Raw genomic sequence first — 23,689 nt, forward strand, 5'->3', positions numbered from 1 at the left:
GTGTGTGTGTGTGTGTGTGTGTGGTGGGCTTTCTGGAACAGAGGTGTGAGAAAGGGAACATTTGGTTTAAACTTTATGAAGTGGAGTGCAGTAGTCAAATGTGCAGCATCAAACGGCAGCGACGGTAATCAGAGCGGCTGACTGGGAGGTAGCAGGCAGACCAGACATCAGCGTTCTGGTTGGGTTTCGCTTCTCGAAAGTGAACAAAACGCTGCGTTCCACTCTGATACGAGCATTCGTGGTGCGTTCAGACTTCCAGAATCGTCTGAGCCTGCAAACAGACAAAGAAAATGGAGAGAAAATATTCCAAAATCCATAAAACGAAATAGAAAATCTATCTAATTTATTGTATGAACAGAAAACTGTCCATTTCAGAATAGGTGTCACTTTACATCCTCAAATTTTACTTTTAAATGTATTTATTTTTGTTTTGATAATGATACCCTGTGAATTAAAAAAAAAAAAGAACCAAGAAATAATCTGTTTAGTGATCAGCTTTTTAACACATTAGTGAGTTAACAGAGAACAAATGGTCGATGTCAGAATCTGTAATTTCAGTTGATGCCACTGTTTGCTCGCTCCATCTTCTTTAACGTAAAGACACTGTACTGGTCTCTGTTCTGTCACTTAGCAAAGTAAATATCTTTGGGTTTTGAACTATTATTTGGATAATTCAGGACATTTGAGGATGTCACCTTGGGCTCAGGAATACTGTGATGAGCGTGTTTCATTGCCAGAAAACATACTAAAAGGTTAATCGATAATAACTATTTCCACGACAACATTTGCCCATTCTAACGTCTCAAAAGTGAGGTTTGGCGCTTCATGAATTATGAAGTGGTTTAAGAAGGAAATTGAGAATTTATTTGATCAAAAAATAATGACGAGGTTCGTCAGTGACTAAAATGATAATTAAAAACAGTTTGGATTAAAACGCATCATAAATGGAAGTCAGCGCTGACTTCACTGTTAATCAACGGGACAAATAGGAAAGAAAAGTGTTGATGTGTGACTCAGACACTCAGTTTAGGGTTTAAAGGGGCCTCAAAAACTCTGTGTGTTAATGCCAAAATAAAAAGAACATCTAAACTTTGAGCAAACAAGAAACAAGCTTCTTCTCGGCCACATCCTGGGGAGCAGCATCACTCCCTGAGCCTATTATAGGACGGTTTAGAGAGCACACAGAGTGATTGATGGGTGGAGGAGACTGTCTGTTAGAGCATTCATTCATGCTGAGAACATAACGTTTAAAAGAAAAAATCCCTTTTGATAACAGCTTCAGTAACTACAACACCAGCGAGGCCAAACAGAGCTTTGCTCATCCTCCTCTGTCACCGCACTCAGACACAAACACACACATTGCTTCCTCTGGCTTCATGTGGGTGAACCCTGTGTTTTTGGCTCTTTCTCTCTCTCTCTCAGTGTGTGTGTGGCTGGTGTGTAGCCACTAGAATGTGAGTCACCAGTTTTCTATTTACACCTCGCTTTCTGCTGCGTCTTTGGGTTTTCCACTACTTTCCCTTGTATGGTGTAATAGTGTAATTATAGCTCTTTTGTGTGCCTCTCTGTGTGTGTGTATATATATGTTAGTATGTTGTCATATTCCCAAATTCTTCCTTGATGTAAACTCCTAAAAATAAGAAAAAAAGTCCAGCCTCGCCTGCGGAGCTGGATCTTTCTGCACATACGTAGCAGATCAGATTAGACTGCGGCTCTTAGACACTCACAGGTCTGTGGTGCTGATGAGCGGATGGCGAGCGGTTCGAGCCAGGGCTGAGGGCCAGTGCGAGGCTGAATGAGCTGCCTGTGCATTCATGTTTATGTGTGTGTGTGTGTGTGTGTGTATTTGTGCGGCCCAGCTGCTCTGCGGTAGGTAACTCTAATCAGCCCAAAGGTCGGTCAGCCAACCAGTCACGCTCTGAAAAAGACCAGAGACAACGGTCAGGTCAGGTTGCTCACAGACAGACAGACGAGGAGATAAAAGCAGGTAGACGGACTCGGTCAAGCACGGAGACAAGCAGAAGGATGGACAGACGGGAGAGCAGGCAGGTAGACGCAGAGGCAGGTGTGATAGACAGACATGAAGACAGACAAGGTGGCAAACTGATCCACGGGCTGCAGAAGTGGACTGATATGCAGGCAGACAGGCGAGCAGAGAGACAGGTGTAGGAGTGAGTGACGGCGGGAGACAAAGGCTGGTCTGATTCACCTCGGAGATAAAGCCTCGGCAGCTTTGTGACTGCCCTGTCATTTGATCGGTAGAACCGGGGATAGATGGTGATAAAGTTGTGGCGGTGTAGGAGTTACTCTCACCTGAAACCAGGACAAGAAATTCCGAGACAGTAAATCACAGCTGTAATGGGAAGGCATTGAGCGGCGTGGCTTTGTTACTCTAGCTGCAGACAGACACAGAGGCTCTTTTACCACATCAAACCTGTGATGGCATATTATTTATGATACCGAAGCCCTTTCTTCAGCTTTATTCTTCCTTAGCAGGATCAGAGTGGTACTTTAAGGAAAGGCCTATATTTAAAGGTATCTTTTGGCCTTTTTATTAGATAGGACAGACGGACAGGAAAGTGGGGGAAGGACCTGCAGCAAAGGGTCATAAGCGGGATTTGAACCCATGACCGCTGCCTCAGGGACAATAGCCCCTATACATGGGACGCCAGCTCAACCAGGTGAGCTATAGCGGCGCCCAGGAAAGGCCTCTTTGGTTTCTTCCCACGAGTTAGATAGGATCATGCAAGGATCCTCACCTTAAATATGAAGGTTACCCAGCAGCTGGCTCACTGAAGAGCAACCTGCTCACTAGTTTATACTTTAACGTAGGGGTGGGTGATGTGGCAAAAATATCACATCACGATTTTTTAAATTCTAAAATCATTATTTCGATTTTATCACAATCTTACATGTATTTTTGAGACTAATTTGCAAGTTTCTGGTCAGTGCAACCGAATGTTTCTGTATGTAAAGGGATCGAGCAAGTTCATCGTGTTGCCATCCGACATGCGAACCGTCTCTGTGCAAACTTTGCAAATTACTTTTGTTTATGCTTTATCATTTCAGATCAAATCAAATCCAGTTTATTGTCACTTTGCTGTACAGACACAGTAGAACAGGCAGGATGAGAGAGCGTTTCTTCAGGATCATTTAATTAGTCAGTTTTGCAGAATGCACGTCCGGGACACTAGACACTAAGACACTAGACGTTCACTCTTGCTGTCTCCTGAAGGGGGCGCTGCGTCTATGCGCGCCGCCATTTGTTGAACATGGGACACAAAGACACACACGATGATGTGACGATGGTGAAGCTGCAGATGCTGCCCAGAGCTGCTGTCTGTCTGTCTGCATCCCCTCCAGCTGTCTGTCCGTCTGGGATGCTGTCATGGAGCCATGTTCCTGTTAAAGCAGACACACAGCAGTCCCTCCACTCTCTGAGGGTTTATCTCAGCAAACGCAGCTCGTCTAGCTTGTTGTGGAGGGAGCGGACATTGGAGAGCCGGAGGACGGTCCTGCTGGTCTGGAGGGGTTAGCCTTTAGCCTAGCATGGATCCTGCTGGTCTGGAGGGGTTAGCCTTTAGCCTAGCATGGATCCTGCTGGTCTGGAGGGGTTAGCCTTTAGCCTAGCATGGATCCTGCTGGTCTGGAGGGGTTAGCCTTTAGCCTAGCATGGATCCTGCTGGTCTGGAGGGGTTAGCCTTTAGCCTAGCATGGATCCTGCTGGTCTGGAGGGGTTAGCCTTTAGCCTAGCATGGATCCTGCTGGTCTGGAGGGGTTAGCCTTTAGCCTAGCATGGATCCTGCTGGTCCGGAGGGGTTAGCCTTTAGCCTAGCATGGATCCCGGCTCTCTTCCTCCTCCTTTGTTTACGTTCGTACCACTTCCTTCTCTCTCGGGTAACTGCCGGCGTCGTCTCCGATCGGACTTCATGTTGGTGTAGTTTGTCCACATCACAACTGGCCGCCACAATTTTAGCAACGTTCATTGCCCAGATGTTCAGCAAAGTCTCTCAGCTGTAAGTTTTGCGGAATGAACGTCTGGGATAGAAAATTTGGGGAAAAGCCAAAACAATTCTATATAACAGAAGTGGAGTTTTTTTAGCGACCAGCTCCTCCGTTTGGCTTCCAGCCATGGCTCTCCATGCGGCTACCGCTGCACACACAAACAAGGAGGCAGATAAGAAATTGCGTCACTGCCCGTAATTCGCTATGATTGGTCGGTCAGTTTGACGACATAATACGTGTGATGTTTGGTGCATCAGCATAGAACTGCAATTTATAGAATGTGACCTGAACGGTCCATATGATCTCCTCACTTTGGCAGATCGTCTACACGTTCTAATCCTTCACAATCTATTATCTTCATATCGCGCACCCCTGCTCTGTTTTTGCCTTGATTCAGACACGATAGTGAAGAAAAACAGGGAAACGAGCCGCTGGCTGGACTCGAACTGCGGCCGCTGGGTCGGGGACTATAGCCCCTGTACCCGGGTCGCCGTCTTATCCGATTGAGTTACCGGGACGCCCCGCGACAAGTCAGAGTTTCACTGGGGGTTATGTGTCGGCCTGTTTCTTGCTATGCACTGGTTGGCAGGCTGCTAGTTTCCCATGTTTCCAGTGTTTGTGCTAAGCTAAGTTAGCTGCTCGCTTCATATCCAAAGTTCCCCGAGCATGTCTCGCCACTTGGCGTCCAGCTTGGTAACACCTCCGTATAAGTTATTTCTGTGGTCCCGGGGACATGAAACCACATGTACGGAATCACAAGTCAAATCTGGTAAAAATGTTTGCCGGCTTTGCCCCAAAATGTGTTTTAAAAGTTGTTTGTTCTGCGCAGGTTTTACATCTGATATACGAGTACGTAGCTTCATCACACCACTCGGCATCGGTGCAGCAACATGATCGGCTTTTTTGAGGGAAGAGGCCGGACATGTATCATAAAACCATCATTTAATCACAGATTTCTGTTATAGATTTGTGTTCAGGACACTATAAATGATGAGTCTATTTTATTCTGTTCAACGTACAGACCTTTTTATGTTACTCTACTCCCGACAAGAAAGCAAATAAGCACATTTTTCTAAATGATGAGCTTCTCCTGAATTTTCTTTACTGATCGAGTTTCAATCTCAAAGGAAGGTGCAGACGTAATAATCGGAGGCTTGAGGGCTCAGGACCGCGTAACAACCACTTTGTTGTGACGCTTGTTGTTTACAGGATGCGGGCCGCCGCAAGCGCTAACGTTGACACACAAGCACGGAAGCACACACCGGCGCGCACACACGTAGGGTAATTAGGGGCTTCTGTCGGGAATGTTCAGACCTTAACGTGAGCTTTTTGGGAAGAGCTTTATATTGTAGCTGTGTGGAAGTTAGTCATGACACATCCATCACACAAACATACACACAACACACACCGTAGCTGTGTTTGCTTCTGCTCATATGGGTGTGATTAGCAGAGTTAATGCCTCGTGTTAAATAGACTTTCTACTGCACCTCACCGCAAACACTGACCACGACACACACACACACACACACACACTTTTTATCGCTGCATCTGGCAGAAGTGTGATTTATATCTGACTCTCTTTCAAACACTGAAGGGTGTGTGCAGCTGTGCGCGTGCATGTTCACGCCGCACATGTTTCTGTGTGCGTGTGTGTTTATGTCAGTGGCTAATATCAGGTTGTTTTTCTTCAGCAGTGATTGCTGTGGACTTAGCAACCGTCGCAGCCATGTGGAAGTCCTTTAGTGCAAGTGTTTCTGACTCGGTGGGTCAGTTCTCTCTCCGATGACTCTCTCGTGACAAATTTCTCTTGTGGATCCCAGACCTAGAAAAAAAAAAAAAAAGTTTAAGAGCCCGTGTTTTTAGTGTTGGTATGAAATCCAACCATATGGAAATCCATCATTAAAATAAAATGGCTTTCTTCTACCATACATCATATGTTGGCCTGAGGAGAAGTTCTCTTGATATTGTTCATGCAGGATGTCTTGTGAACAAAAAGTGCAGGAATCCCATCAGTGCGTGAGCCATAAAATGCAACAAAAGTCCGTGCAGGTCTTTTTTTTATGCGATTTTTGTAAATACATTTTAAAATACTCTTCCACTTTAGATGAAAATGTTGGCTTACCGTTAATATAACAACCCTGAAGACTAAACGTCAGCCAGATGAACAGCAGTCACCAGAATTTATTGCGTCCTGTTTCACAACTAGAACCGCTTCCCATCCTTTCCAGTCTCTTCGCTGCTCCTATTAACTGATATTTATTTCCATATTTCCACTTCTTTAGACGGCGTCCCTGTGCTCTTTTCGGTGTCCTCCCTCCCTCCTGCTTCCTCTCGCTCTCCCACATCCAACTTCTTTTCTCTTCTTCCAGCCACCTTTCTGCCAATCTTTCTTTTCTTTCTCTCTCAGACTCTTTTTTTTTTTTTTTAACATGTGCAGCTGTTTTGCCGCAGACAGACGCACACACACTCTGAGACCCTACGAAGCCTCACTTTGACCACCGTTTAATAGCCATACGGCACACAGACCCGTCTAAACTGCCTTAATTGGCTCTGACAGCAAATATGTCCCATGAAATTGACTTGAGAAGAGTGTGTATATGCGTACATCCATATGTGTGAGCATTAATGTGCAAAAGGGGGCTGAAGCAGAGCGACTGAGACTGGGGGATGTCATGGCAAGGAAGACCGAAAAAGAAAGAGAGCGTGAAAAAGATTAAGAGAGAGGATGAAGATGTGAGGCCAGCAGGGGAGAGGAGGAGGAGGAGGAGGGGAAACACTGCTTTATATCTCCTTTGTGAAAGTCTGGAGATGTTTAACTGGCCTCTACACTGTCCTCAGCTCTTTGTTCATCTACAGTTTATCATCACCATCATTTTCAGGTCCTCTCCTGTCATTTTTACACGAGTTGGCAGAAATGTGAGGAGTTAGAGGGTCCAAATGAAAGACAGAAGGTGTGACAGAGTGACCAGAGGAGGAGGAAGAGGTGAACTGAATCGTCCTTCTGCTGGTGGACGCTGATGAAGGATGCGGGGCCAGAGCAGACCGATATCGCCAAAAGCACGATTGCTGGAATGTGGATTTTAGGTTTAAAGTGGGTGTGATTCAGATTCAGAACCATTTGATGTCATATCCTTCAGCTACAACAGTGAAATGGTTTCAGAAAGCCACCTCTAATCATAGCGCGTCCTTCATTAGAAGAACAAGACCATATCATACAGTAATACCTTTGCCTGATACAAAACCGAACTAGCAAACACCCGACAGGTTTATAGTGGATTTATAATTCTGTTCCAGTGTTCAACAGTCACACAGGGAGAAGCAAAGAGTTTGCACTTACAGAAACCTTTATAGACCCGACTATAGTGCAGCTGTAATACTCTCTCACCCATAATCTTGTCATTATGAGTCTTTCAATAAAACCCACCGTAAAATGTAGAAGTTCAGGTACATTCATCTGGCAGCTCTAAAAAGACATTCTGGGAAATGTGAGGAACAGAAGCCAAAGTAGTAAAAAGCAGCAAATTATTCAATACCATCACAAAATAACTCCTGCAGTTCACTGAACATCACAAACGTGTTGTTTAAAAGGACGTCTGAGTGGAATTCGCTCCACTGCTGCAGCACTTTGTGCAAATCCTGCCTCGCTAATGTAAAGAAACGTCGGGCCGTATTGAGGCCGACAGCGGTTTCACTTAAAAAACACAGTCTTGTCGTTAATTAGAAAGGAGCCGGTCCGTAAATGCAGCAAGGGTGCCAGTGCACAGGGCTCCAGCATAACAACGCAGTCATCCAGTAAAAACGCTTCGTCATCCAACACGTGCTGCGTCGGACAATCACATCCACGCAAACACACACGCCCGCTAGATCGCTTTGTGAAGGGCTTCAAGTAGTTTCTAACAGCACAATGTTTTTATCGGTTTGTTAGACATAGATACACATTGCTGCTACTGCTTTGACTTTATCCTACTCATCGTCACGTGATGGTATTTACCGTACACAAAACGAAGAAGGCTGTTAGCAAGCAAACATGAATGTGAACCGTGTAGTTTCTTAAACGTTCAGAAATGTTTTATGAGAAAGGGAAGCATGTTTATGAGACCTCAAGCAAGCAAGAAAGTAAGGAGTGAGGTTTTTGGTGAGTAACGCTGAATGTAAGAAGAAACGTAAACCTGTAAAAGTTTTTTGCCTTTTCTTTTCTTTTTTCTGAAGCCTGACGTTGTCCTGAACATGAGGCCTGTTTGCAGCATGACCGCATCACAGTAATCGCCTGTTCTGTGTGTTTCATTGCCTGACTTGTGGATCCAGAATGTGAAGCTGGTGACACTTGGAGGGGAGAATTAGTGTCTGTTTAGTGTTCCAGGCTCTGGCTTTTCTTTTTTCCAGCTATGCTGTCGTACACTACAAGTGGAAGGAGAGCGTGGCTGCCTCTCAGCTGCTGATTAATACGTTTTAATGTTCAAGAGACTCCACCTCTCGCTGATATAGTAACAACTGGGGTATTTGTGCTGCAATCACTCGCACCTTGACAACATCAGTTTTTTCTAATCAGAGTCCCTGAAGAAGGGCGGGAAGCTGGAAACGTGGGCGGTGGAGGAAAGCCTTCTCCATAGTGATACCATGACAGCAGCTCCTCTGCTTCTCTTCTCGGCTGTTCTTTCTTTTCATCCATCCCCACGGACTTGTTACTAATCTATTCATCAGGGGTTAAACCATTACTTCTGTTGCTTTCTTCTCTCTCTCTGTTGGAGGCTGCTTTTAGCATTATCCCTTTTCACAACTAGCACAGATTACTAGTAAGCCAAGGGTGTCTACCCAATCAATGCTCATTTAGTTTTAAAGGCATTCTGGCATGGGCATGGAAAACACTTGTTTATCTGTCCAATAATCTTTACTTTACATGTTGTTGTATTGGTACCATCTGAACATGTTTGTCATGACCCTTTATTGAAAATCTTCATCTGAGTCTCACTTTCTTTTTGGGAAGCTGACTAATTCTTCATTGCTGCCAACAGCTGGACAAGCGAGGCAATAGTAAGCAGCTGGAGCAGCGCACATGGAGAGTATGAGAGGAATGAGGCAAACAAAATTTGTGAACTGAACATTTTCACACATACGCTCGACGGACAATCTCTGGAGAAATCTGGTGTGGCTTACAGTTTGTTGCTTTTGGAAATGTGAAAGAAAACTCAGGATAGGCATCGTTCCCCGTCGTAATGTCAGAAAGGAGCGTTTAGCTGTGCTGACCGGCCCGTCTGAACGCTTCTTTAAAAGTATGTCACAGACTTAATTCCTTCTTAAGCTCTGGCAAAAATCCAGGTCTGGTCCAGTGGCAGTAGCTTCATCACGGTAACACTTGGAGGCTATACAAGAAACCGTCCTTACATCAAAGTCTGTTTTTGCTGCCACTGTTTCACCAAAAACAGCCAATTTGCATCTGTGCTGAATGTTCAGAGTGGAAGAGTCAATGCGGCATCTTCTGTCCCGTGAAATCCCTTAACCCCTAATCTCTACCCTTTAACCTCAGCACTGTTACCCCGACTCTAACCCCGTAACCCTCATCACACCAGCAGCACAATGGCTACTTAAAGAGGAAAAGCCCTGAAAAGGGTGTGTGTGTGTGTGTGTGTGTGTGTGTGTGTGTGGATGAGCTTGGTTCAGGCTAAATACAGCTCACTCAGGAGAGGGTTTAAGAGTCGTTAAAGGGGCTTATCCAACACTCACACACACACCAGAGGCTTACGCTTTCTGAAGACGCACACACCTGACAACGAGGCAGATACGCAAATATGCACTCGCAAGTATTCTAATAGTTGTTTTCGTGTTGCATAATGGCATCGTGATTGTGCCGCCGCTGATGATAAAGCATTTGAGAGAAGAGGAGCAGCCTGACTGACTGTCTCGGGGAAGGAAGTTCAAAACAGCTGGCAGAGTTTTCAGTCTGCCTTTTAAAGCATTAAAACGATTCAAAATCCCTGAATTACTGCTGAAAAAGTCTAATAAAAAGTTAACGGTTCGCTCAGAGATGCTGCAGGGGCTCAGAAAGGGGCTGCGAGTGCATGCAAGAAACGAGCAGTAATGTTTGCACTGTGAAACCAACCGTCGTTTGCATAGTTGTCTTGATTAATTAGTTAAAAGAATCTTAAGGCAGTCATCACATAATGTGCTTCTGGTTTTATATACTGCATGTAGTAGGAAAAAAAGCTGTTACCATTTTTGTGATCTGGTAGAATCAGTCGTTAAACAGTCAATAGATTAGTTACTAATAAAATAGTCCTAAACTGTGCTCACTCGTTGTCTGGACTGTGTACTTTGGTTGTGCTTAAATAAGGAGTATTGTTTTACAGGATAGAAGCTTCACCTTTCAGACAATGTTGTATTCTGCTTTGTTTAAACCTTTTGGTGTATTAAGTGCGATCAGTTTTACATGATCCAGCGTGTTAGTGATTATGACAGTCGTGACTCGATAATCCGACACTAAATGTAAAACCTTCTTTTATGTTGGATTGTCAAGACGGAGGTCCAGATACAAGGAGGGCTTGATGCTGGAAGGCTCGTTTGTTGTTAATATTTATTGTTCATAGTTGTTATAATAACTAGTAGGGCTGGTCCCAATAGAACTTTCTGGTTTCTGGCTATTCAGGCCCAGTTAATGATGAATATCCGAACATTCAGCGTGGTCGACGGGGTGGAAGTGTCCAGAACACACAGTCAGTACTTGGCTGCTGATGCTAGTTTAGTTAGCGCTCACACTTCTGTTTCCTCCATCGGTGGCGGCGGGGGAGTGGCAGATACGCTCCACCGTTACCATCCATGTTTACTTCCGTAAACACTGAGCACGCTCGCTGCGTGTGACGTCGTCGTGTCCTCTTCTGCGCATGCGGGACACTTTTGGGTCGTATGAAGTTCACACAGCAGATCACATACAAGTCGCATTGAACTGGAAACGTGAAGGAAGTCACAAAGAAATCCTCATTGAGCATCAAGTCCTGCAGTGTGAACGTAGCCAATCTGTGGGATTGTTCAGTCAGATAATACGCCGTCATCCTGATTGGTGACATTAAATGTCATGTCGGAGTCAGAATCCAAGGCTGTCGCTATGTTAAGGCTGTTTTTATGGGTTCTGTTGGTTTTTCCTAAAAACCTGTCGGATAGCAGGTTTAGGATTGTTCAGGGTCGATTATCGAGTCATGACTGTATTTTCTTTCTCTTCTAATTTTTTTCATCTGACTTCTGCGCTTTCATACATAGCAAACCTGAGCAACTAATTCTCAACTTACCAGGTGGGACTTTCTGTATTCTCCTTTTTCTTCTTTGAAATCAGTTTTCGGGTCCAGCTTGCCGTTGTGTAGCGTAGAATGTGTTTGAGCAAAGTCGAAGGTGAGCTGGTGTGCTTCAGCAGCAGTGAGTGGAAAGAAGACAAAGCAACAGAGGTGCTTCCACGTCATTTTAAGGCAGGAAGGGATTATTTTCATAGAAAGTGGTTCACAGAGATAAGTTTGTAAAGGTTTCTTCACTGACCGGAAAGGAACCTGAAGGAGTTCAGGAGAGCGATTATGAATTGGTGTTGTTTTGGTTCATCTGTATTTCTGTCCCTGTGGTGGTGATGTGACGTCTCCCTCTGTCACAGTGGTTGTAGCAGTCATGTTTACTGGTGGTCTTGACTCACTTAGCCATTAAGTGTACACACACCGACACATACAAACTCACAGATACACACACAAGCACACATCTCACCAAATGACGTGGTCACTGTCTGGTTCTGCAGCCGCAAACACAGTGTGTGAAGTCATTTTTCACCCAGACGATAATTATGTAAAGAAAGGTTGAGTGTGTGTGTGTGTGTGTGTGTGTGCGCATGTCACGTTTGCTTTAGTTATGTAATTTAGTCAGTGACCTTTCATGAACAATGTTTTGCTTTCTTTCTTCTTGTATGTTCGGCAGTAGCCTCACATGAGTCGGTCAAAAGTTGGAAAAATATGTCAAACACAGGATTTGCTTGTGAAAGATTTATTTCTGTGTGTGTGTGTGTGTTTGAACTAATCCATCCACATCCTCTGTGTCTCTTCCAGAGTGACCAAGTTCTGGTTTGGTGTGAAAACCACCGACGCTGCGCCCAGGTAAGCAGACACGCTCACAGCTTTGTACTACGATGAGGTCATTTATTAGCTTCAGGTTCACCAAACACCTCCCAGCACTGCTGTGTGCATAACCACACCTCACACTAATCTTCATCATCAGAACTTCAACCATAACTCTCTAATCAAGTCTCTGGTGCAGCGATAAAGACCAGCGTCCTGTTAAAATTGCCTCCAACTTGTTTGTGCATCTGGACAAAAAACAAAAACAAAAACAAAGTCAGACTTGGGAGAGAATCTGGTGAGGGTTCTCATCCTTGTTTCTGCACTGCTCTCTCTAACCGTTTAAAGTATTTGCACAAACAAATGGGTCCAGGACTTCCAATAATTGCAGCAGCATTAGCAGGGATGAGGTTGGACACTATAAATAACTGTAAAACTTCCAAAGAAAGACGCTAAAATAAGTTGTTGACCTTATTGGGGCTTTTTTGGTCCTCGGATATGAATGCACAGATCCCATGAAGATCAGGACCAACACTTCTGCCTGATCTCAAACCCATTTTCACTAAAAATGCCTAAAAGTTTGGAAGCATTTTCTATTTTTTTTGGACTCTTACAGTGAAAATAGTGTTCAGCACATAATGATTCAACAAGTATGTGCTCCTATAGTATACAGAAAATGTCACAGACTGTATGTAAACTTTACATTTTATAAATTTCTGTCTGTGCTGTACGGCAGGAGCTACGATTTTGCTCTGTATCTAATTTTACTACAACATAAGGAGCTACTGCTGCAGTTCTAGGTGGGAAGTTTGAAAAAATAACCATAATAAAGTCTTTTTCTTTTTGTGCTATGCTATCAGCTAACTGTCACGGTAACGAGCTGTGAACTAAAATCTGAACGCATTTCTTTTTAATTTTGGGAAGCACAAGTTTCAGAAAACACAACAGAGTTATCCTGACACTATAAAATATCCAACTGGATGCCACAACGGCACAACATCGGGCCGAGCATCTTGTCCGCCTCGAATGAAACAAAGCGTGAGCCTGTCCTTCCTTAACGTCTCTATGGAATCTCTAAAGCCACCACGGCTCCTGTAATAGCAAAAGTTGTTTTCCGTTAAAATAACGTCGTCCTCTATGTCCCCATTATCCGTCCTCCATGGAGCAGAAATTAGCCCCTGTGTATTCACTTAGCGCCGCCTGCCAGGAGGCCTCGGTGAGTGCGCGCTAATTCTTTGTTCGATTCAAGAGGAGTTTCCATGCGGGAGTATTTTTAGCTGCCAGTCTGTCCACTCTGCAGCGGTTCCAGCTTGTTGCAGCTTTCTGGACATTACTGTGGGTGTTTCAGACCACTGCTCTCACAGCAGTCACGTAGCCTGGGTGTCCACGTTAAATGATCATATTATAAATCAGAGAGGCTGAACGATGAAAACCTAATCTCAGGGAAATATTTGCAGTGTTAGAAAATGTTTTAATGGCTTGACAAAAAAAAAATAGTGATTCTGTGTTATCTGTAGCCAAAAAAAAGTCTGTTAAATATCTGTTCGCCGTGACCTTTTACTTACTGACCTTAACTCACTCAGTATTAATGACTTCTTGAAAGATTCTGTCTAGCTTCTTATTGATGTGTTTTCTGAACTCTGTGTTCAGGTTCAGACCTATCTAAAAGCTTCCACCCAGCTGGAGACACACCTGACTCGTATTTTACCTCTTACAACATCGCCCAGCTTTGCTACAAATTCACATGACAGTTGGATAAGTGAAAAGCTAGAAACAGGCACGGTGAGAGCTTTTTTTTTTTCTTTTTTTTTTCTGTAGCGTGTATTCCAGTAGTGTGTACGCGTGAATAATGGGGTCACCAGGGGTTAATGTCAACAGCAGCCAAGAGCATGCCCCCCGGAAACCTCCACCAGCATCCCGGTGCAGGGGATAGCACACTAAGCGAAACATCAGACGTCAACTTTCAGCTGTACTTACCCGCACAACCGCCTCACACACAAAACACAAACACACAGCTCCTTTGACCTTACCCAAACTAATCTCTCTCCGTTCTTTCCTTGATTTCCTTCCTTTTCTCTCGTCCTTTGTTTCTTTTCCTGCTGTCGGTCTTTAGCAAAGGTATGGAAAATATTTACTAGCTTAATAAATGTCTGAACGTTGATACCACGGTTTGCTGTTGTGTGAATACCACCGTGGTCCAACAACAGTCTGTCAAACGAGCCAGCCGAGGCCGACGCTGCACGAACCGCAATGTTCCTATCAGACGGCTTGATGCTGCACAGACATGTAGAGCGTCTCTTCTTGCTTGTTTGAATTGCAAAGTTATTAATTCTTACTGTTTTACAGTCTGTTGAAAGTGGATACAGCCCAATTTGTAAAAGTCACCGTGGAAGGCCAACCAAAATAAATTAGTAGAGAGAAGCTCACATCATAGTCCTCGGCCATAATTGCCAAGATTAATCAAAATAATGAATTGCACAGCAGAGGAAGTCCAACACTGTTTAATGCTCTCAAGGTGTGTGTATTTGTTAACAGGATATGTGGGAGATGTTTAGCGCTTGCTGTTTTTTTATTGATTATGCACGTTGGGAGTACTATAAACTCTACACAGACCGCTTTATTATTGCTAAAAATGACCTCGGTGCTTTTGTGCTCTGCTCTATTTCACCACATGTCCCAACAGAAGGTTACTGTAAAGTACAAAGACACGGACAATTGGATATTGTTTGAAACTTTTTGCTCACGCTGAAGTTAGCCAGATTGAAATATATCAGCAACATGTGACGTAGCCTCATGATTTGGGCGTCCCCCATAGAATGTTTATTAAAGGATGGAGCGGCTATAATGTCATCCATTGGTTTGGGAACTACCATTCTGAAGCTGTCATCCTGCATTATGATACCAGACCTAATGAGCGAGGTAAGGATGTGACTGAGAAACTGAAGTCACTTTGCAAGCCAGTGCAGTCAGAAGGTGCTTTATTCTGCTCCTTACTTCAAATGGGATCATAATTTACACAGTGAACAGTTTGCTGTATTGAAGAGGACATGGATCTATAGCGACTGAGACCATAGACTCACTGGAAACATGTTTACTGAGGGAACCAATCAAGTAGAAGTAGGACCCATTTTCTCATAGACTTCTACACAACCAGAGACCAATGGAGTGGCCCCGGGCTGACTATTAAAGCAGAGTGTCCTAATTTATTCCCTCCTATTTCTATTTTATATATTCTTTTATAGTCTCCCTTATTGATGAGGAAGCCTAGTTATGAATGACAGGTTCTCTGCTATCACATGCTGTTAAAACATGACTTAAAACATATATTGGTTCCAGATGTCGGTTATTGGTCTGTCTTGACTAACAGTAATCGGCATCAACATCGACCCTTAAAAACCAATACCAGTCGATCCCTACTTCTACCCTTCTGACTTATTACCAACATATCTACAGTATAGGCTGATAACAGCCACCTGCCGTTGCTCAGCCCTGGCAAAGACCATCGACTGTTTCATTTCATTTTCACGATCGTGGGAAATTAGCCGTAGAGACCAAAACTGTTTCTTGTAAACAAGTTTATTTCTGTTGGGCGTTTTTACACGGAGGTCTATGCGGATTGACTCACTGCTTGAGTTGGCCTCAAGTGGCCGTTTACGCTATCGCGCTGGCACTGGAGGTGGCTACTTGGTCTTGAGAAAAGGGAAATGAGAAAATCAGAGGGGAGGAAGTAGCCGTGAGTACACTAGTCATTAGCTGTTGATCTTTTGAAGACAAAGCATGTCTTTGCACAGTTTGTCAGGCTGTTCCTCTGAGGAGCCACATTTTTCTTAAGTTTCTAAACCTTATTAGTAAAACAAATCTAACAAAATGTGACTTGCTCTGAGCCTGGGTTACACTGCAGGATCTCATAAAGTCTTCTGGCAGTGAAACATGCTCAATAACTTCTGACAGAGACTTTTACTGAATAATTTGGGGACTCGTATTGTTTTCCCTCAACTCCTTTTTGGGTCCTTACACAGATTTGGAACGGCGCTGAAACAAGTTGTTCTCACCGAGCTTTAGCATGTGCAGCACATAGTCGGCCTAATCCCTCGCTGTCACACACCCGCCCACGCAAAGTGGTGAACTGTGAAGCTAGAGGTTCACTTTAATTTCCCATGTTATCTATTTCACTTAGGGGGCTCGCAGCAATTCTTTATTTCACATGGAAAAAGCAAAAAATGTACGTAAAAAAATAATAAGGTAGTTGAATATTTTTTATGGATTGATCTGCATGAAGTTAAAAACTATTCATGGAATTACTTTTTAAAAACATCCTCTCTTACTCTGAGCACAGGGAGCTTTTGTGGTGTGTTTCCCTAAGGTTACTCCTCGAGTGAGTGGAGTGCCTTTGAGGTATGAAATAAATTAGACAACAGGTAAAGGTATTCATGACTTTCATATGTGTCCGTGTGCTCAGCGTCTCTCTGCTGAACACATACAAACACACACCAGGCAGATGTTGCCCCAACACATATGGTTTGTGTCACATCGTCAGCGCTCTCCCTCTCATGGAAACACACATGGGAATTCACAAAAACTAAACTCCAGCCCTCACTCAATTCCTCCATCTGTCCGTCTCCTCCTTCTTTTATCTCTTTCTTCTTCTTCTTCTTCTTCTCACACACTTACAGATCACACACACACACACACACACACACACACACACACACACACACACACACACACACACACATGCAGTGTAGATGTAGTAATGTGTACCAGGTGTTTAAGTCAGCAGGATGTCCAACAACAAACAGGTCTGGTGCAGAGCAAAATAGCAGGGGTATCAGGTCTCTGATTCTTCCTCTTATTATCCTGTCTTCCTCGTCCATTACTCAAAACTTCTCTTAAAGGGGCCATGTTATCCACAATCCAGTTCTTCATTGTTTTCTAATGTAATTACATTCTCCCAGTGGGTCTAGAGACCCACAAAATATGAGAAACGACCGTCCCCTTGCTTCTTTCCTTTCTCCTTTATTGATCTTTAAGTGTGTCTCTGAATGAACCATTAAGTTTGTGATGTGACAGCAGGATCACCCCGGCTGTCTCCTCTCTGACACCATCTGACCCAGTCTGAAGCTCCTGTACAGGAGGAATGGGATGCACCATAATGACAGCACATGTTACTGGAAAACAAACAAAAAGAAGTTCATTTGACAGTTTGATCAAATCAAATCACTGTCTGTTTGGACCGTTAGTCTTTATTAGCCAACTACAAAAGTCAAGAAGTCCATGAACGTCTGTAAGTCCTCTTGAGATGTTTGACAGAAAAGACAAACAGCTATACCAACGTGTAACGAATAATCACAGGAATAAGTAGCCAGATCTACGAGGTGTGTCAGACAAGCCCCAGGACAGGTGTCACAAAAGATATATTTCAAATCCAGACTACAAACTACCAGTGTTCTCCTTCCACGTAATCCTCCTGGAGTCTACCACCCTCCTCCAGCCTTCTCTTCACACCGCCATGCACTCCTGGAAGGATTCTTCAGGATCCTCTCAGCTCCATCCTCACAGTCATCTTGATGTCGTCCACGTCTTCTAAACGGGTCTCCTTGATGACCCCCTTGAGCTTGGGGAAGAGGAACCAACCCCACAGAGCCAGGTGGGGTGAGTAGGGAGGTTGCTCCAGCACAGAGATGTTCTTCTCAGCAGGAGCTGTGGGATGCTCAGGGCGCTGTGAGCAGGTTGTCATGGTGAAGCAGCCTCCACTGGTCCTGACACAACTCTGCCTCTTCTCTGGATGAAGCAAACGCTGCACGATCTCTTTGTAGACGTGCTGGTTGATGGTCTGAAGGGGAAAACTGGTAGTTTGTAGTTTGGGTTTGAAATATATTTTTGGTGACACCAATCCTGGAACTTTTCTGACACACCTCGAAGTCACTTACAGATAAACGTCCAAGTGCATTTCTTCCTGCACTGTCCCGGCTTGGTTTGTGTTTTGTGTGGGGAGGAACAGTTCTTGTATAAACATCACCAATTGTACTGTGACAAAAAGTCTGCAATATGTGGACTCACAGATTCTGAGCTCTAACACCAGAGGAATGGTAGCACTGACAATCTGTGCAGTGTTTTGAGCTCAGACTTAAAATACATATTCTGGGGAACTCTGACACTTACATTAACTTATTAATGTAAATATAGGACCTTTAAGAAGTTTACATTTCATGCGATGCCACTTGGTATGGTTCTGTTTGCACAGCTCTGAGGCTACGCTACCCTTCCTCAGACTCTTCCTCCTCTGACAGACACGAGTCACTTCACTATTCATGCTGTTTTGAGAAGGTTCCTCACCTATAAACTTTCCATCACTTATAAGGTTTGCAGTAGCACAAGGTTAAGCAGAGTAGTGCTTATATCTTAGCTGCATACTCCAGCTCCTCCTGGGGGTTCCTAAAACAACCCCAACAGGGATTCAGAGTGCCTCCGATGTTTTCTCGCCGAGCTTTTCGGTATTTGGTGGGGGCCGCAGTGAGGAGGAAATGATAGAGGAGGAAGTTTTAGAAAGCGTTTCATTTATCAGACAGTCATCCACTTGGCCAGTCAGAGGCTCCCTCCTCCTCAGATTTTAAAGTAGATCAGTTTCTGTTGCTTAATTTGCACCAGACAGTGCAACAGCTGCAAACAACAGCTTATATAAGCCTGCACATCTCTTGCTGGCATCATTTTGACGTGCAGCTTTCTTCTATTTTTCCCACTAACATCTCAAATCATTCTGCCTGCTCAGACTTGTCCAATAATATGATGTCTGGTTGATATTTCTATCATTTGTTTGGCCGAAAGTTTAAATTCTGTCAAAATATTGTCAGAAATGCCAGCTCATGCTCGCATACCATTTGGAGGAGCACGCAAACTATGGTATGGGAGCTTTAATGAACCAGCTAACTTTGCATAACCTTCACATGTTTTTGCATGAAACCACAAGTATGTACAATATTTTAACCACCACCTGCCACCAAAACATCCACGTCTGCATTGTCTGTAATTCCTTCCGTCAAAATAGAGTCCAGCATCCTTTTGTTGTTGTGAGAAGACGAGATCACAGAAGACAATGATTGGGGGAAGCACAGAGGGAGCGAGTGCTGGCAGGATTCACTCTGAGGCCTTTGTGGGCACATGTGGTTGGAGAGGTGGAGAAGTTAAGCGCTGAACTATCTTCGAGCGTTTGTCTTTTTCATTTGTCTCCTTCCAAACTCTTTCTTTTCCTCTTGCGTCTGTCCTCCAGCCTCTGCGGTCCTCCCGCGAGCTGCCGACTCCGCTTAGCTGCAGTTGTTTTACATGTTTTTCCAAAGGTCTGGCAAAAAGTCTAACGTGTCTTTTCGATGGGATTTTTGGAATTTGTTCCGCTGCTTTTCACTCAAGTCCCACAAAGCCCGACGTGTGTGTCTCTGTGCATATAAAGCAAACATAATTGTTCCTTTTTGAAATCCTCTGTAGAATCTCACTGAACAAACGAGTGCAGTTTGATGGAGTCTTACTATATTATAGAATGAGTGTTTTTACAGTTGGTTTGCCTGTGCGGTCCCGTTATTGCCTATAGATACTGCATCTACTGCAATGCCACCACCATGGGAGACTTGGAGCAGGAAATCTGCTGGATTGCTCTGCAGGATGAAACATAAAGAGGATGCTATTCTTTACTTCAAAAAGAGCTTTCAAGTTCTCAAAATAGCTGATAGTAGTTCAACATGAGAAAAGCTGACGAAACAGTTCAGGTTATTTTTTGTCTTTAAGAAGGTGAACAAAAGTTTCACAGAGAATAAAGCATCCTCTTTTTTTTTTTTTTTTTTGCAGTGGGGAAAGTTTAGTTCAAATTTGGTCTCAATTTAGAGAGTCCTGCTGATAGCCTGCAGCTGATACTAACCGAGGCATGTACCGGTGTGGAAAGCAGCGTTTTACAGTTTGAAGAGATAAATTGTCTTCCAGAAAAAGCAAAAATGTTTGTGTTAAATTTAAAAAGAGCATTGTTTATTGCCACCAGTGTAGTTTCAGCAATAAAACAATATCAAATGATAAATGCTTCACATATGTTAGAAGATGCTGACGACAGGCCGAGCACATAAATATGCAGAAATCGTTTTTCACATCGCATCCACCGAACCAGTGAGCGTGCACGGAGAGTGAACACATCTGGTGGCTGTCTTTCTTTGTCTCTCTCTCCCTTTTCTCTGGACCTGTTTCACTGTTTGTCTTTCATCTCCTCTCCCCTTTTCAACTGACACTCACTTCCATCCCCCTCCTCCTCCGTCCACTCCGAAACCACATCTCTCCTCCCCTCCCTCTCCCATTTCCTCTCCTCCCTCTCGCTGAGTGTGGCTGTCATCCCTCTATTGTGGCAGGTGAGGCCATAAAACAGCAGGAGAGACCCGAGGAGGGCCCAGAGACAAGGTGTGTGCGCATGTGTGCGTGATTAATTATTACAGAGATATCTGAGGAGCTCTTCTGTAAACGGTGCTCGCACACAGACATGCAGACGGTCATTAATCTGGGCTCTGTTGTTACAGCGCGTCGGTGTGTTAAACAGTAACATCTCCGACCTCTGACCCGAGCTGTGTCTGCTGCGCTCTCTCTCACACACATAACTCATCACGTCACCTTCAAGTCCAGAGGTGTCTGTTTGTCTTTCAGCTCCTCTTACACAAATACTGCACATGTACTTTTCAATGATTTATAACCTCTGAGTGATATTTGAGCGTGTGAGGTGTGTACTTCCTTCATACCATGAATGTTTGCAGCTTAAACCATTAGCTGTGACCCGCTTGTCTCCCCTTTCTTACCTTTCACTCCCTGTTGTACTAATGTGAAGAAATCAGGACTCGCTTTCATTGCATAGCTTGTTAAAAATATTTGAATAATACCACCATCATTTATGTAAATGTGAAAATACTCCTTTTGCAGAATAAGTATATGTAATATGTCATTTAGGGCTGCAAGGTGGCGCAGTTGGTAGCACTGTTGCCTCACAGCTAGAAGGTCGCCGGTTGGCGTCCCGGTGAGGATCTTTCTGCGTGGAGTCTCCATGTTCTCCCCGTGCAGCGTGGGTTCTCTCCGGGTTCTTCCTCCCACAGTCCAGAAACATGCTGAGGTTAATTGGTGATTCTAAATTGTCCGTAGGTGTGAATGTGAGTGTGCTTGGTTGTCTGTCTCCAAGTGTAGCCCTGTGATAGACTGGCTACCTGTCCAGGTGAACCTGCCTTCACCCTGAGTTAGCTGGGATAGGCTCCGCCCCCCATGACCCTGGTGAGGATTAAGGTGTAGAGATGATGGATGGATGAAATATGTCATTTATCGTTACAGGTGCATTAAGATATCTGCAAGATTTAAATGTTTTGAATCTTTATGTGTGACCCATCTGCACGACATCAGTCGCATTGCCCCTCAGGCTGTATCCCAGATGCAGCCCAAATAACACTAGCACATGATAAAATATTGATTTGGGGTTTATTACTTTGATCGGTCCATTTAGTTGTTTTCTACATGATAACATTACGCTTCACATCGCTGTCAAATACCATCGGCGTGCATGAGCGGTAACACCAGCGCCGCCAGCAATGTGTCACTGCCAACCAATCCTGTCCCGTGATTTGCGTCATGTGGTAGCAACATGCTGCTTTTGTGTACGCATAATAGCCCAAGGCGCAATCTGACTGATTTCGTGCAGATGGGTCACGTATACGGTCTGTCCTCTCATAACTATTCACTATTGGCAGTCAAATAAAAGCCAAGAGTTTTCTGAAAGGGCGGCTGTGGCTCAGGTGGCAGAGCGGTTGTCCTCCAATCGCAAAGTTGGCGGTTCGATCCCCACAAATGAAGTGTCCTTGGGCAAGACACTGAACCCAATGGCAGGCAGCACCTTGCATGGCAGCTCTGTCACCATTGGTGTATGAATGTGTGAGAATGAGAAACACACTGTAAAGCGCTATCTAAGTGCAGACCATTTACCATTTACCATGAAATGATGTGAAGTACAAAGTAGAGGCCAATGGAATCCACTTCAGTGCAGAACTTCTGTAAATGCACTTCTTTATTTTCCACCACCAATGTACAACACAATAACGTACTCATCTGCTGATTTCCACTTCAACTTGCTACAAAAACAAATTAAAGCAGCTTGCAAAACATCAAACTTTAACCTCACCGTACAAAATGACTTTTTTTGTAAAGTAGCAGGCGATGCTAGGTGCTGTTCTGTTATTCCAGCTGCAGTGGGATCAGAGAAAGAACATGTTATTGGTATTTGTAAAAGTAATTTATTGTAAACAATATCTTCCAGCTATATACGACTGGAGGTATTTTTCCCTTTTGTTAAATATTGCACAGTGGAGGCGATGGCAGGAAAAATGCTCAAACCTGTGACATTGCAGTTACATGGTGAGAATCCTAAACCTCTGTTTCACAGAGAGGCTCCGTGTGCGTTCTACTAAAACACAACTCAGCTCTAAATACTTACAAGCTGCTCATCATATTATATTTAACTTTCTGTACTCCAGCTGTACTGCTTTCATATTTACAACTAAGACGTACACACCAGGATGTTGTATTTATATGTACGCACGTGCACAGTTTCCGTAACCTGAAGACATCACTGGAAACCTCAGCGGGTATAAAGGTTTCATCTTTAGGGAAGAAGAGGATAAGTCAGGGTGAGAAGAGGAGGCAGGAGATGAGAGGTACAGAGGTGAGAGTGAGGGTGAAGAAAAGGACCGATAATGTGAAGATGAGGCCGAGAGACCAGAATGAAAGGAAGGATTAGAAAACCGCCGATTATGGGTTACAAAGGAGAGGATGACGATGAGAAATTCTGCTTTTCTGTAAGTGATCAGTGTCAACGCTGGAGGAGAGAGGGGAGTATTTGGATGTTAGGGGTGTGTGTGTGTGTGTGTGCGTGTGTGTGTGTGTGTGTGAGATTATGACAACCATAAGCTCAGAGCAGCATGTGGTCGAGTGAAGAGACCCACGGGAGCTTGATGAAGAAACATATCAAACTTTGGGATCTGGTTACAACTGTGTGTGTGTGTGTGTGTGTGTGTGTGTGTGTGTGTGTGTGTGTGTGTGTGTTTTCATACTCTGACTCCTTCAGGAATACACCATTAACCAGTAGAAGAGAAAAATGGGAAATAATCTGAAGTGATGCTTCTCGCCAAAGTTACTGTTTTTCTGGACAGAAAGCTTCAGTGTGGCTGTAAAAGTCTGTGGTTTGATTCGTTGTGGAGACGAAGGGTGCGGCTGCTCGGATTCACTGTGGTTTCAATGCCTTCGAATGTGACAAAGTTTTCATAGTAAAAATAAATATCCTAATGTCCATGCAAAGTGCAGCACACATCGCATCACTTCTGTCCATTCAAGCGCTGCCGTGAGGGTGTTCCAAACTCAGGAAAGCTGATGTTTGCCAAAGTGTTGATGTTTTGAAATGGAGGAGCAGGGCTCGGGCTGTGGAACAGGCTTGTTGCAGCTCGTTTTATTGCTGGTTCTGAGGTCAACACGGCAGCATCTGTTGTTTTTTTTATGTAAAACCACACACACACACACACACACACACATATGGCAGCTTGACAAATTGATAT

The 23,689-nt window shown here is 44.1% G+C and overlaps 1 protein-coding gene across 1 annotated transcript in view; it reads left to right on the forward strand.

The window, feature by feature from the left end:
- anos1b (anosmin 1b) overlaps window positions 1–23,689 on the forward strand; it is a 52,040-nt gene that overhangs the window by 1,683 nt on the left and 26,668 nt on the right. The window contains exon 2 of the mRNA XM_008292859.1: window positions 12,075–12,122. Coding sequence (XP_008291081.1) covers window positions 12,075–12,122 — 48 coding nt within the window. The remainder of the gene's footprint in view (window positions 1–12,074; window positions 12,123–23,689) is intronic.

Source organism: Stegastes partitus, unplaced genomic scaffold (genome assembly GCF_000690725.1).
Source record: "Stegastes partitus isolate 25-593 unplaced genomic scaffold, Stegastes_partitus-1.0.2 Scaffold839, whole genome shotgun sequence".
NCBI lineage: Eukaryota > Metazoa > Chordata > Actinopteri > Pomacentridae > Stegastes > Stegastes partitus.